This window comes from Schistocerca piceifrons, chromosome 2 (assembly GCF_021461385.2).
Source record: "Schistocerca piceifrons isolate TAMUIC-IGC-003096 chromosome 2, iqSchPice1.1, whole genome shotgun sequence".
NCBI lineage: Eukaryota > Metazoa > Arthropoda > Insecta > Orthoptera > Acrididae > Schistocerca > Schistocerca piceifrons.
The window spans coordinates 1091212920-1091229775 of NC_060139.1; the positions used below are offsets into that span (position 1 = coordinate 1091212920).

Here is a 16856-nt window from a genome sequence, read left to right on the forward strand (position 1 = left end):
ATTTGGTACACTGCTCTAAGATCATATTGTATATATTGTTTTTTATTATGGGCAGTATTATATCAGTTAATGTTGTGTGTAATTTCATATCATTAAAAATAGCCTTCCTTTTATCCCATTGTCTACTTCCTGTTTTTTGTTTAACAAATGCCTGTATGATGTCCATTTTACTTGTAATCTTTTTTGTATTTTTTCCATAATTATTTATCCAGTATTTTATTTTTACCACCTCTTATGATCCTGTTTATGATTTTTAAAGATGACTGTTATTCACATATATGATATTTTTAACATTATTCTGTGCAGTTTTATATTTGGTATATCTTAACAAGTGAGGTGGCACAATGGATAGCACATTGGACTTGCATTTGTGAGGAAAATAGTTCAAACCTGATTTAGGTTTCATGTGATTCCCCTAAATTTCTTCAGACAGATGCCAGGATGGTTCGTCTGAAAGGGCACAGCCGATTTCCTTACCCATCCTTGCCTGACCCAAGCTTGTGCTCCTTCTCTAATGACCTTGTTGTTGACGGGATGTAAAACACTAATCTATTCCTCTTCCATTTTGTATATCTTTAAGTATTTGTTATTTTACATCTTATTTTAATAATTAACAACTTGTTTTTTCATACCTCCATTAGTCACTCCTAGTGCCACTTCAGTCATGTACTCACACTATCTGGAGGTCATTTCTGTTAACTTCATAGCTTGTGATATGCTTCACATTCAGTTGTACTTTGGAGCAGTTAGCTCATACATGGCACTGTACTGTGTATGATGAACCCCATCATTCTTCTTTGGTATGTTCGTAGGTTTGCCCAGTATGTTTTAAAAAAATTGTTAATCATGACTCAGAAAATCTTTATGATTGTGTTGCTTATGACTTTTGTAATCTTTTGACATGTCTTCTGTTGATGAATTAATCTCTAAATATATCAATAAATGTGAATTACCAAACACCCGGTGATAAAATTTTTTGAGCAATGTAACCAGCAATGATACAAGTTTTACAAAATTTTGTTTGACGATGGTTGCAATCATCCTACACAACTTCATGTTGCACCTTTTGACTCCCCCATCAGTTCACCTGTCATGGTACCTAGTGACTTCAACCAGATGAAGACATTGTTTGGCACAAATTTCCAGAATGGCAACAAGGATAGTTTAAGATAGAATGTTTCCTGAACAGCCAAAAGACAGATTTCTACAACCAAGGTCTCTAGGAAGTCATCTGTCATTGGAAAAAATGTGTTTTATTGAAGTGTGAATATGTAAGGAAGAGTAACATCTCCAATCATCATAGTGATGTGATTAAGGCTAAGGAACTGCAGTACAGCAGCTCATATTATTCGGAGACCGATAACTGTTGACTGTTATTTTCTATTGCAGAATTGTAAGGTAGTGACACTGGAATGACTACCTTACAGCTTTACATTTATATTTAAAAATGTAAGTAGCATTACTGACATACTTACTTCCTTTATTTTGACTCTCTAATGGAGCATGCGATTAAAGAAACAAGATGAATTAATATAAAATATAATGATAATAACATTAAAAGCATTTATTTACATTTAAATCATCAGTAAATATACATATACCATGGATTGTAACAAAATAGGCAATTTGGTCTCTCCCAAATATGTTTTCTGCTAAACAGGAATAATTCCCAGCATCAGCTCTTTCAAGGGGACTGATGACAAGCAGCTTTCCCTGGATAATCTGGAGACGGCTGTCTTCTTGTATCGAATTCCCACTGAGAAAAGAAAGACAGGATGAAATAAGAAATGTAGCTGGAATATAGTCTAAAGGAAGTAAAACTAACTGAACATGTCATGTATGAGCTGTGTTTATTGAAGACTTTTCCAAAAGTGACATTAAGTGTAACTCAGCAGTTAATAAAATTAACCCTTATGTGTCTAAACAGAAGGCTAACAGGTTCATTTCAGTCATGGCATTATAAAACACCTTGAAGAGGTTAGCAATAGTTCTTTTCTATGTTATTTAGATTGTGCCTTATGCAGAAATTTCACATAAGGCAATAGACTAAAAACTTCACTTGATGTATTGCCCTAGTCGTATAGACTTTATTAAATATACAAATTGCTTCATAACAAAAATTATTCCATTATTGTTATTATTATTATTATTAATATTATTATTATTATTATTATTACAGAAATATACAGCATTTTAAAAAGACTTCAGCACTATAATTAAGAGAAGCAAGACTTCTTCTGTGAGACCAGAGATAAATTCTGGACTGGTTTCAAAAATGTGCATTTTTATCACAGTCTTATTTGCCTTATTTGAAAGTAAGCATGTTGCTGATAAATGAACGACATCATAAGCAATTTTAAATAGCCAGTTGGTGTGAATTCATATTATAAACTGTAATACTGGCTCATACTATTGCAGAACTTCCAAAATAGGTATGTTTGCTTGAAATTAGTCAGAAAATGTAACCTGGTTCTGCATTGAGAATCATTTCAAGCACCATGTTCTTGAGATGAGTCAAGAAAAACAAATCACTGTCTGCACTTACAGGGTACCAGATGGCAGTTTATCGATATTCCAAGAGAAATTTGCACAAGTTATAAATTCCTACACGACATGGGGGGATTTTAATATAAACTTTGCCAATGAGTCACATGAATCAACCAACATGAACAACCTACCGGCTGTGACTAACATAGCCCACGTGGTTAGCCATGTGGTCTAATGCACTGATTTCCAGGCAGGAAGGCATGCCGGTCCCAGGCACAAATCTGCCGGGCGGCTTAGTGTCGAGGTGTGGTGTGCTGGCCAGTCTGTGATGGCATTTAAGGTGGTTTTCCATCTGCCTCGGCAAATGCAGGCTGGTTCCCCTTATTCCACCTCAGTTACACTATGTCGGCGATTGCTGTGCAAACACTTTCTGCACCTACGCATACACCGTAATTACTCTACCATGCAAACATTCGGGTTACACTCATCTGGTTCGAGACATTCCTTAGGGGGTCCCCTAGGGGCCAAACCGCACAATAACCCTGGGTTCGGCAGGGGGTGGTGGTGGAGTAAGTGGACTGCTGTAAGCTGTTGTAGGGTTGTGAACCACTGAGGGCTATGGTGGGGATGAAGCCTTTCCATCATTTCTAGGTCCCCAGTTCCATACAGTACAATAACATAGTAAAGTTGCCTACATGAATAACACCCACATCCTGCACTGCAGTAGATGCCAGATTAATAAACACTAATTCTACTCCTGCACTCAGTTTCCAAAACTTACTCAATGGGCTTTCTGACCATGAGGGCCACTTACTTAAGCTTAAACAAGTGGGTGTGAACAAACACTTATTACTAACAGTCATGTAAAGATATCAACAACTGAATGTTAATTGAGCACCTGCTAAAGCACAAGACCTGGGAAAATGTTTATCTCTAGGAAAACACTGAAAAGAAACTAAAAATATTAGTTGATAATTTGCGTCATAGTTTTAACATAGCCTTTTCCCTCAGAAAATCTACTGAGAACCTACTAAGAAGCAATGGATACAAAGGATGGATCACCAAGGGAATAATTGCCTCCTGTGCAACCAAGAAAACATTTCACACAGAAAGTAAGAACAAACAGTGATACAAACTTCTAAAGATACTTATGAAACTGCGAAAAAATCCTCAAGAAGGTCATTACCAATGCAAATCAGATCTATAACCACTAGTTTATTGTGAACTCAGGTAACATGAGTAAAGCACATTGGAAAGTTGTCAATGGTACCATAGGAACCTAAACTGAATGTGTCTCAGCTGAATACCTCCAGCCAAATGAAACAAATATCTCTGATTGAAAACAGGTTATTGAACATTTTAACTTCCATTTTTCAAAGGTTACCGATAATCTAGTGTCAGGAATCACTATGCCAGCAGTATCACACAAGGCTATAATCCCAGTAACCAAGCAAGGCATATTAAACATTGTAAGAGCCACATAATCATCATTTCCACATGTCACACAACTATGTAATGTGATCAATAGCTCAACAAGCAGAGGATGTTTCACAGAAGTATTAAAGGCCTCGAATGTGATTCCAGTCTTCAAAAGGGGACTGTTATGATGTAAACAATTATGATCTTACTGCCATACTTCCAGCTATATCCAAGATATTTCAGAAAGTCATATACAACAGAATGATAGCATTTCTAGAGAAAATGTAATCATTGACCAAACACCAACTTGAATTTAGTGAAACCAGGACTGGTATTAATTTCACTAACCAAATTCTTAAAACCATTGATCAATATGAATTTTTTCTTGACTTTTCATTGACAATAGTAAAGCTTTTGATCTCATTAATCACTCACTCTTCCTTAAGAAGCTAGAATCATATGGCATCAGAGGTACAGAAAATAATTGGTTTAAATCCTATCTCACCATATGAAGCAAATGGTAGAACTCAAAAGCCCTGAATCTATAAAAATTTATTCTGACAATGCCCTGACCAGCTGTGGAGTCCCACAAGGCTCGGTACTGAGCCCTCTTCTCTTCGTCCTCCTTTTCAATGACCTTCCTATAAATCTCCCTAACACTTCCCTTGTGATGTTTGCAGATCACACAAACTTGCTCTTCTGTTCAGACTCAGTTCTGAAATTGGAACTCAAAATTAATGATACAACTGAAAGACTCCTCTCATGGCTCCACTACAGTAAATTATTTTTAAACACAAACAAGACAGCTCATAAGCTCTTCTACCCTTCCTGAAACCATCCTGCCCACATGGAACCCTTGCACATTTGTGGCAAAGAAACTGAACTGGTAATAAAAACAAAGTTTTAGGGAGTCTGGATTGACAGTTCAGACCAGTGGGACCCCTAAATGGAAAAATTGTTAAATAAGCTTGGTAGTCTCTGCTATGCTTTCAGAATTCTTGGGCAATCATGAGATATAAACACACTAAAAACTAATGAGTCTATTTGCATGGCCATCCTCTGCAGTACAGAAATAATTGCTTTGTAAATAATAAATGCCTTCTCTTGCTGCATTGTAAACTACAGTACAGCAAGAGAAGGCATTTTTATTTACATAACAAACACTAAAAACTGATTATCACGGGCTTGTGCAATCAATAATAGCACATTGTATCTTTGTGTGTGTGTGTGTGTGTGTGTGTGTGTGTGTGTGTGTGCAGGGGGGGGGGGGGGGGATTCTTGCACAATACTTTTCAATGACCAAAAAAGAATAATAAAATGATGAAGAGAGCACCAATACAAGCTGCCAACAAACCCATCTTCACAGAGTTTAACAAATTGCCAGTCTCCTTTATTTATATTCAGAGACAGTACCAAACAATGGAACCTCTAAGTAGGAATATCAACAATGTAAGGAAAGACAGATTGCTACATACCATAAAGAAGACACGTTAAGTTACAGACAGGCTCAACTGCCAAAAGCTTTATGTAGGTGCCTTTTAATTGTTTCTGTCTGCAAATTAACGAAACTTCTTTATGGTAAGTAGCAATCTGTCAAAAACACCCTTGATCTCTTTACAACTAATGGAGAAATCCACAGCCATGACAAGAACAAAAGCAAACATTTTTATGGTGACACAAAAATTAAGCAGTCGTCACAATGGGGTGACATATATGGGCAGCCTACTTTTCAACAAACTACCCCAACCAATAAGAAACAAAAGCAATACCTTCAGGAAGAAAGTTAAAGATTTTCTAATGAAACATACTTTTTATTCTGTTGATGAGTACCAGAAGGCAAATTTGCATTGACTTCCTGACCTCATCCTCTCCCTCACAGTGTGCAACAGTGCTTATCATTACTTTTTATGCTTGTCTCCCACTTATGGCAGAATTTCTTTGTCACTGTTTTGTAAAGCTGCGTAGAAATAATATTCTTCCATTCATATATAACAGGATCTGTTAAAATATTACCATGTATCCTCTATTTTAGGTACATTAAAATAAACACAGAGTCTTTTTTTTCATTCATACTATTGTAGCCACTATTGTATTTTGCACAATGTGTGTGCTGAATTTTCATGTATATTTTAATCTGTTTAACTGTTAAAAAAAAGTTAAGTTATTGCTGTCATTACTGAATATCTGCTATTGTTTGCAAATATAGTAACAATGCAATTAACATCAGCCCCATATCTTTGTGGTTACACGGTGTATGATTTCTGGGCTTCAAATATACAAACAAACAATAATGAACCACATGAAAGGTAACTTATGAAGCGCAATGCACCACTGAAGTTAAATAAGATAATATGGTACAGCTGTGACTGAAAAAAGAAGTCCATTGTGGATTACAATATCTTTGACGGGGAACTGAAGTGGCATGTTACCAATATACAGAATACTTAGACAGTGACCACTGGCCTTATTGATGAGTCTCAGTGCCATGATGGAAACAGGGAGGAACAAAAAGGAAGGAGAAAAACTGGAAAGAAAGACAGGAAGAAACCAGAGGAAAGTATCAAGATACCCGAAGGTAAACCCATAAAAGAGGAGAAGGAATGGGACAAGTTTAAGACAACACTTGTGAAAATCTAGTATTAGTTTGTGGAAGAATATACAAAATTAAAAGATGGAAGCAAATACAAATACCCTTGGAGGAATGAGAAAATTAAAAGAGCAGTACAAGAAAAGAACAGAACAGGATATGGTTTCCGCAAAGGACATTAGGTGCAAGAGATGGATTGTGACACCAAGAAGAAGCAAACCAACAAGATAGTACCAGAGATAATGAGAGAATGAATGGACAAATTGATGAAAATGAAGGAGGGATACAGATGAGCAGTAGGAAAGCAATGAATGGGATGGTGAAGGGAAAGAAGAAAGGTGTAACTGAAAATTTCACTATTCTGGATGTAAATGGAAAAATGAAAAGAAAAACTGAGAATAAGGCGGAAAGCAAACTTTGAAGCCTTTTTAATCCAGATTAGGCAGCTGATGAGGAAATGCCCAACAAAGAAATGAATAGCAACCAAGGAAAAGAAACTGGGAAGGATCTGATCCAAGCAAAGCTACAATCAGCAGAGTACAATATGAAAGAAGGAAAGGTATTAGATGTGGATGAAGTGTTTGCAGGAATGGTAAGTGCACCTAGGATGACATCTACATCTACACACATACTCTGCAAGCCCCATGCACTGAATAGCAGAGTGTGCATAGTACCACTGCTACCCATTCTCTCTCCTGTTACACTCATTAATGTAGCAAGGGAAAAATGAATGTTTATATGCCTCTATATGAGCCCTGATTGTTCTTATCTTGTCTCTGTGGTCCTTATGAGAGGTCTACATCAGTGGAAATAGAATTTTTCAGCAATAAGTTGTAAATGCAGGTTCTCTAAACTTTTTCAATAATGTTTCACAAAAAGAATGTTGTATTACCTCCAGGCAAAAAACGTTCATGAGGAATTTCCGTAACAGTTGTGTGCTCAACAAAGCTACCAGTAACAAATCCACCAGTATGCCTCTGAATTAATTCACTGTCTTCCTATCCTACCTGGTGGGATCCCGTACATTTGAGCAGTACTCAACCATGGGTCACGATAGCATTCCGTAAGTGGTGGCCTTTATAGATGAGTTACACTTTCCAAGAGTTTCCTCAGTAAACCAATGTCAACCAATCTCTGTCCCTACAACTGACTTCCACTGTCGGATAATGTTGCCTGGATTTTAGGGCTAGTTAAGGATGGAAAGAAAATCTCTTTTGAGTTGGATGCAGGGGCACATGCCACATATCAGGATTGGTGCAAATATTCCCGTAAATACAAGTTGTGCAGAGTCAATTTGTAATGGATGTGGGAGATGTGTTATTTTCTACTGGATTTGTCGATACCAAATTGTAAACGTTTTCTTATATTTTTGTCAGAATATTTTTTTAATTGTAATTTGCCTTATTATATGCTAATTTACTTATATTTTTGAGAGTGAAAGCATATTGATTACTATTAGTAAATGTGATGAAGAATATCAAAGAGACTGATTACAAGTGGAAGCTTGTGTGTTGTGTAAAATGTCTTTGACGCTGGAGTCGTCTTTGACTGTAATCAGTCGGCAGTGAACTCTTGGTGTGTGTTGACGGTAGAACAATGTGCAGGTCGCCGTCATAATAACTTGGAAGTGAACAGAAAAAAATGAATTATGTTACTATTTTTTATATAAACTTTAAGAAGAAACCACATTCGAAGAAATGGTATTTGAAGCACCAAAAATGAGGCAAACCCATCGAACCAGGTCATTTCTGCAGCCGACGAAACTGCATTGTGGAATCATACTTCCACTAGACAACTGAAGCCAAGACAAATATCGCCTTGTCAACATTTTACGGAAAAGGTACTGTCACGAAATATGCCAAATTTAAGTAAATAAAAAATAGTGAGCATATTTCAACTGGGGACTGTAGCCGGGATATTGTGCTCACGAGACCTTCAACAGTGCTACGAGGAAGAAAATTTTTGTGTGTTAATACCAGTTTTTTCAGAATGTGTGTTACAGTATTTGTGTTCATCGGGAAGTAAAAGTTTTGGAGAAGAAATGTTTTGGCAAAAACTATAATTTTTGACAGAAGAAATAATTTCAAGAATATTGGTCAACAATCACATGGATGGAAAACGTGGATTTGCAACAGTAGAAGAGTGTTCCAGATAAGTCACGAAACCCTCGTATTTTGTTAAAACAATATTTTTATCTTGTTTTGTATTGTTGTGTATAATTTTTTTTTTCTTCACTATGACTTATGAGATTTTCGAGAGTATTGTGCCTAAAGAAGAAAATAGTAATTTAATAGACTTCGAAAATTAGGACAGGTCAAATGAAACAGAAAGAACCAATCAGTTTGATTTAAAAAGTTTTCTTGTAAATTTCACAAAAGAAATTAAACAATCAGTTGACGACAATAAGACTTACTGGGATGAAACAATTGATAATATTTTGTTGCAAGTCCAAGCAGTCAATACCCAAGTGGGTGATCTTTCGAACAGAGTTGGCAGTGTTGAGGAAAAAATTGAATCTGTGGAAGCAAAAGTAAATGAAATTGATGCTAAATTGAGCAATGAAATTAATACTGTAAAAAATGAGTTACTGGCAGATAGGGAAAGAAATTTAATTGATTTTAGCGAGATAAAAGGGGAAATTAAAAATTTGGATGAGAACACAAAAGTTTTATTAAAAAATGTAGAACAAGAAACTGACAATCGTTTGGTTACTCTAGAAAAAAAAGTAGAATGCAATGATTTAGAAAACAAAAAATCTGTCAAAGAACTTAGCGAAAAAATTGAAAGTTTTGACATTGAGTTTCAAAGCAAAAATCACAATGTCAACACATGCAATCTTGTATCTAATATTCCAGTGAAGCACTTTTCAGTAGATGGACCCTTACATCCCATTGATTTTATACAGTATTGTAAGGATTGTTTTTTACCTCACTCACCAGATGATATGAAAATTAAATTTGTGAAAAAATTCTTGGAAGGGGAAGCTTTGACTTGGGCAAACCAGATTGTAACTGTGAGGATGACCTTTTCAGAATTTGAATCAAAATTTCTGGAAAACTTTTGGGATGATCTTAAACAAACTAGAATCAAAAGTGAATTTTTGAATGGGAGAAACTATAGAGAATCAGATGGGAGCATGAAACAATTTTGCAAAAGTGAACTTCAAAAACTTATTCATTTAACAAAAACTTTGGATGACTTGATCAAAATAGATATCTTAAAGAGAAGATTGCCATCAGCAATGCAGTTGAGTTTAGTTCATTGTCCTGATAGTAATGTTGAGCAGTTTCTCAATTTTATTGAAAAGTTGGATAGGGTAACAACAAGAACACACAGTGGGTTTACTCAGAAAGGTAATGGTCAAAATTGAGGAAATGATAACTTTCAAAAAAGGGAACAAAACCAATATCATGGTGTCGGTCAAAATTCAGGGGGATGTAACAATTTTCAAAAGAAGGACCATAATTTTCATCCAAAACAAGAACAAAATTTTCGCAGAAATAATCAACAAAATAGAGAACATTTTAGGGATGAAAATCACAGAAATTTTGATAGAGATCAGTACAATAGAAACTACCAACAATCCGGTAATGTTTGGCATAGGAATGGGAACAGAAATGTTGATCAGAGACATTGGCAGAACCACAATCAGCAGTTCAAACAGGAACCAGTTGTAATTCAGGAAATAAAAAATGAGTAGACGCCCCCTTGAAGGTCCGCAAGGTTGAGGCAGAAGGTGAGCATGATGAAAGGACCAATGGATGTGACTATCATAAACCCAAACATTACAGTTCCAAACCTAAGCTATCACATGAGGTTATTAGTTGTTACTTATTGAAAAACTTTCAAGAGGAAAATAATGATGATATTGATAAAGATAAAATTTTCAGTAAACAAGAACATACAGTAGATAAAAGTAAGTATGTGATTCACTTAATTTAACAGAGTTTTACACTTGGTCGGAAAACAACAACACTTTGTCAGATGATGTAATTTGTGGTAGTTCAGAACGTATGTGAATGAAAGAGAGAATGCATGCTGTGAGAATGAAAATACTGGTGAAAGGGATCTGGTAACCTTAGAAAGGGGAAATAATATTTTAGGGGATAATTTGAATGTGTATGACCTGAATATGTATAATGATAATGATGCTGATGATAAAGTTGATAATGATGGTAATGGTATTGATGATGATGTTGAGGAAAGGTGTTTCATTAGTTTAAATAGTGAGTTGGGTATACACATGGTTGAAAATGGATTAAATAGTGAGAATATTATAGAAATTCCCAGAGATGTTACCAGGATGAATAAGGCTTGCAAGCAGGGTGTATGTGACGGTGTGAATTTTGATGTTGTTGGTAAAGAATCTGACTACACAAATAATGATGACACATGTATAACTTCTAGCCTAAGTGAAACATTTACAGATACTAATGACACACACACATTTCTTATGAATCTATGGCTGAACAGTGAAACTATTTCTTTTGACAAGAACTTTAGAAAGATGCTTATTAATGTATGTGAAACTGTATGTCCTGAGTGGTGGAAAAAGATGAGATATTTTATTTTTGGAAAGCTGAAAGATAAGTACTTCAATAGTATACAATGTGATTTAGATGAAAATTCTTGGCTATTTGAGATAATAGAGAGTGCTAATGACAATTTTGTATCTTGTGCAAATTTTATAACTGTGACAAATGATACATGTAATGGTATACCTTATGATTCTGATAAGCATAGGTTTGGGGAAATTGAAAGTGATTTATTACAAGAGGATACAGGTTCTGAGAAAAGTGATCAGTTTTGCAGTCCTTATATAAAAGTTCAAATTGGGTCATGGATTGGTAAATGTTTAATTGATACAGGAAGTGAGATCTTGGGAATATCTGAAAGGTCAAGCAAGAAACTGAAGGCAGGGAAAGATTATGTTGAAATGCCAGTTGTTGGGGTAAAGATAAAAGATGCTACTGGGAAGAACAGTAAACTGGTAAAAAGCCAGGCTTTAGTGACATTTTTAATTGAAGGCAAGTTGTTCACACATGGATGTTTTGTAATTCAGGAATTTAATGAAGATTTTCTTTTGGGTATGAATTGGATAGTAAAAGTAAATACAGCATTTGATTGGGTTGGAAGAAAACTTTTCATAGAAACTAGTGAAAGAGAATACATTCAGACAAAATTTGTGAACACACTTGGTGATCAGAGTAATGGAAATTTTGACAGTGTCAATTTACTAAAAGAAAATAGATTGGAGAATATTGAAATTCATAGATTTGAAACTGATGAAGTTGAATTTGGGAATTTAGTAAACTTGAAAATTTCAGAAACACAAAATTTATCTGGGGAGCAAAAACAACAGTTAGAAAATCTGCTGTGGAAATACAGTGATGTTTTCAGTGACATACCTGGTAGGGTAAAGGGTTATCAGTGTGAGCTTCAGGTAAAACCTCATGAACCATTTTTCATAAAACCATACAGTATTGCAACATCAAAAAGACCTGCTGCTGAGAAAGAGCTGGAAAAGATGGAAGGGTGTAACATAATAGAAAGGAGTATCAGTGCATATAATAATCCTTTAGTAGTTGTTTTGATAAAAGATGGTGGAGTAAGATTTGTTTTCGACTCTAGACACTTAAACAAAATTTTGTTCAGACAGACAGACCATCCCAAAAATATTGATGAGTTACTCTACAAATTTACAGATATAAAATATATGTCAAGTTTGGATCTAACCTCAGGTTTTCATCAGGTACCACTTTCGGTTAATTCTAGAAAACATACTGCTTTCTTGTACAATAGTAAGAGTTACCAATATTGTGTTGTGCCATTTGGGTTAAATTCTTCTGTTTCTGAATTTATAAGAGCTTTGGATCATGTACTGAGGCAAGAACTTGCGTCTAAACTGATAATTTATGTAGATGACATTTTGGTTATAGGGCAAAATTGCGAGGTACATTTTTCGATTTTGAAGTCAGTTTGTGAAACACTTAGAAAAGGGGGGATGACATTGAAATTAGAGGAATGTAAATTTGCAGTTTCAGAATTAAAATTTTTGGGTCATGTTGTCACAGACAAGGGAATTTTGGCAGATCCGGAAAAAATTAAAGCAACTTCAGAAATTCCTATTCCTAAGACTATAAAACAATTAAAGTCATTCTTTGGGTTATGCGGTTATTACCGAAAATATATGAGTGATCAGAGTCTGAATGCACCATGTTTAAGTCAGTTACTTAAGGAAAACACTGTTTGGGTTTGGGATAAAAGTTGTCAGGAAGAGTTTGATAAAATTAAGCAAGAGTTGAGGAAGCAACACTTATTACACAGACCTGATTTTAATTTACTATTTTGTTTGAACACTGATAGCAGTAATTATGGGCTTGGAGCAGAGTTATTTCAAGAAAGAGTATAGAATGGACTTAAGATACATTGTACCATAGCATTTGCAAGCAGAATGTTGCTCAAGCATGAAAAAAATTATACAGTCACAGAGAAGGAACTTTTGGCAATTTATTGGGCTTTTACAAAATTTAGAATTTACCTTATTGGACATAAAACCATAGTATATTCGGATCACAAAGCTTTGAGTTACTTACCAGAGTGCAAATTATACTTCAGTAGATTGACCAGATGGGTAATAGTTCTGCAACAGTTTGACTTTGAAATCAAGCACATAAAAGGTTCTGAGAATGTAGTAGCTGATTCACTTTCAAGGTTACCAATTGGGGGAGAAAAGGAGATTTTTGAAAAAGAGGAGGAAAAGCAATTTAAAATTAGATACTTGAAAGGGGTGGAAAAGTAGAACACAATTAGAGCTGAAACTTCCTGGCAGATTAAAACTGTGTGCCCGACCGAGACTCGAACTCGGGACCTTTGCCTTTCGCGGGCAAGTGCTCGCCCGCGAAAGGCAAAGGTCCCGAGTTCGAGTCTCGGTCGGGCACACAGTTTTAATCTGCCAGGAAGTTTCATATCAGCGCACACTCCGCTGCAGAGTGAAAATCTCATTCTGACAATTAGAGCTATGTGTAACAAAATTAGGAAAAATCAAAATTTAGATCAAAGTTGGAAATTAATCAAAGAATGTTTAGGCAAGAAGGGGTGTGAGAAACTTGATAAATTTTAAAAATTACATAAGGGGACTTTATTTCGGAGAACATATGTAGATTCTGATAATTAGAAACTGTGTTGGCCAGAGGCAGATGCTGAAAAGCTGATCATTTACATACATGAAAGTTTTGGTCATTGTGGGATACAGAAGTGCATTCAAAAGATACAAGAAAACGTTTATTTTTACAATAAGAAGATAAGAAAAGAATTGGCAACCTGTAACAAATGTCATAGAGTTAAAGTGAGCAATCAAAGACGTGGTGGAGAGATGAAAAACATTATTCCGGAAAAACCTTTAGATCTTATCGCAGTGGACTTATATGGAATGTTACCAAAGAGTAAAGGTGGTCACTGTTACATATTTGTTATGGTAGATGTATTTTCAAAATTAATTAAACTATATCCAGTGAAAAAAGCCATGAAATTACATTAAAAATTGAAAGAGATTATTTCACACAGGTGGGTAAACCAAAAGCTATATTATCAGATAATGGTTCACAGTTCACCTCTAAAATTTGGAAAAAGTTTATTGAAAGACCAAAATTGAAGCATATACTTATATCTGTTTATTCTCCATCCATCAATCGTGCAGCAAGATATATGAGCGAAATTGGGAGACTTTGTAGAACCTATTGTAGTCATAAACATCCAACCTGGTTTGAGCACATTCGAAATTTCGAGGATATTATGAATAGCCTACAACATAGTTCCACAGGATTTTCACCATATGAGATTATGTTTAATATTAGACCTCCAAATCTTATATCAGAACTTATTGAATTTCCTAAATGTACACCTTTAATCATGCAAGAGAGAGAAGATATTGTCAGGGAAACTATGAGGGAACAAAGGGAAAAGAGGAATAAAAGATATAACAATAGGGTAAAATTAACCACTTTCAAAATTGGGGATCTTGTTCTGGTCAAATCTCATTAAAAATAAAAAATGTTAACTTCAGAAATTAAAAAATTTTTTGATATCTATATTGCGCCTTTTGAAGTCATAGAAAATCCACACCCTAATGCTTATCGTTTGGTGTACCCTAAGTCAAAAAAATTGTTTGGTCTCAGGAATGTTGTGTCTTTGAAACTGTATAAACAGAAATCATAATTTCAAAAATTTAAATAAGATATTACCATCTAAAACAAAAGTCCTCCACTGGAATATGCTTGCTGGAACAAAAACTACCTGTACAACCAAGTATGTATATTTGCATGTATAAATTAATAATTTGAAGTCACATGTTAATTGAAACTGATGAAAAAACACTGTTGTAACAAAGAATGAGAGAAAGATTTATTTTGACTTTTTTACAAAAAAAAGTCTCCGTAGTGAGCATTTCGGAATTTTTCTAATTTTTGGAAACTAAATCTTCCCTGTGGGTGAAGGCATACATGTGAGGACATGCATGCAAAGGTATAAGTTTCAAAATCAATTTTAGATAAAGCCTCATGATATATGAGCTATTTATTATTCTTTATACTGATGTTGTGGGAAGTGAAAGTACTCTTCACAAGAATGTGGCTTGTAGTAATATTGTAGTAGAGAGGAAAATGCACATAAATAATTGCAAAAAATTTAGATAATACTGATGTATCTTTAGCTGTACTAAAAAAAAAAAAAAATTCAAAAAGAAAATTAGAAGTAAAAATATATAAAAGGCAAATATATAGAGAAAACAAACCCTACACTATATATATGTCCAGTATCATTTTTTACTGTACAATATGTAAGCAAAATGAAATTAACATTAATATGGAAAAAAATTAATTATGAGAACCAGTTGGCACAGTGTGACCAAAGAAGTGGTTGTAGATATCTTATTCTAGCAAATGAGTTTTATCTTACTATTACTTTCAATCTGTATGCTGTATGTTAGAATATTTCTCATGTATGTTTTATACCATGTATATTTGTCATGTTAAATAATTTCTTTACTTGAATTTTTTGTGTATGAGATTGATGGGGAAGGATCATTGCAACAACAGCCAGTAACAAGTCCACAGATTCGAAGAGTCCAAATTTGGAAGAGGTTATCAGACTGCATCATTAATGTACTAATTGTGTAATACAGATCCATTACTGAGTGTGGTCGGGAATTTGTTGTATATGTTCATAACAACAAAAGCCCTGGGGAGCAGTTGTAATGGATCTGGGAGATGTGTTATTTTCTACTGGATTTGTCGATACCAAATTGTAAATGTTTTCTTATATTTTTTGTCAGAATATTTTTTTAATTGTAATTTGCCTTACTATATGCTAATTTACTTATATTTTTGAGAGTGAAAGCATATTGATTACTATTAGTAAATGTGACGAAGAATATCAAAGAGACTGATTACAAGTGGAAGCTTGTGTGTTGTGTAAAATGTCTTTGACGCTGGAGTCGTCTTTGACTGTAATCAGTCGGCAGTGAACTCTTGGTGTGTGTTGACGGTAGAACAATGTGCAGGTTGCCGTCATAATAATTTGGAAGTGAACAGAAAAAAATGAATTATGTTACTATTTTTTATATAAACTTTAAGAAGAAACCACATTCGAAGAAATGGTATTTGAAGCACCAAAAATGAGGCAAACCCATCGAACCAGGTCATTTCTGCAGCCGACGAAACTGCATTGTGGAATCATACTTCCACTAGACAACTGAAGCCAAGACAAATATCGCCTTGTCAACATTTTACGGAAAAGGTACTGTCACGAAATATGCCAAATTTAAGTAAATAAAAAATAGTGAGCATATTTCAAATTCATTATGATGAAACACTTGCATATTTGGTTAACATTGCCGTCAAAGTTGTGAAAGAAAACTGTTCACTGCCTCTGTAATTGTCTTTGACTAGCTCCACTTTACTGGGAAGAAACTGGCACAGACCCATTCCACATAACTGTGACAATACTGCAAAAATACATCAGGCAAAACAATTAGAAGTTTGCTACCCATAAACAGATTCATTGGGATAACTTGTGTGGGTATATCATGAGATTTTTACCAAAAAATTATTTAGTTTATTTATTTGACCTGAACTGATAATGATCATCAGGTCCTCTCTTACATCAGACCACAGTTTCACACATACAGTATCTAGGAAACTTTAAAAAGATCCATTTGGACCCTATCGATAAGAGATGGAGCACATCCTAATGCCCTTCACGCCAAGTCATTTTCCCTAGATAACCAAACTATAATACAAAATTATATAAATATAATATAATATAAAATACAAAATTTGGGTGTGGAAAAGAAAAAATGCAAAGT

The 16856-nt window shown here is 34.7% G+C and overlaps 1 protein-coding gene across 1 annotated transcript in view; it reads right to left on the reverse strand.

Moving 5' to 3' along the window:
* The window catches only part of LOC124776150 (Down syndrome cell adhesion molecule-like protein Dscam2), a 138441-nt gene that overhangs the window by 49958 nt on the left and 71627 nt on the right, over positions 1 to 16856 (reverse strand). Inside the window, exon 8 of the mRNA XM_047250987.1 lies at positions 1602 to 1756. Coding sequence (XP_047106943.1) covers positions 1602 to 1756 — 155 coding nt within the window. The remainder of the gene's footprint in view (positions 1 to 1601; positions 1757 to 16856) is intronic.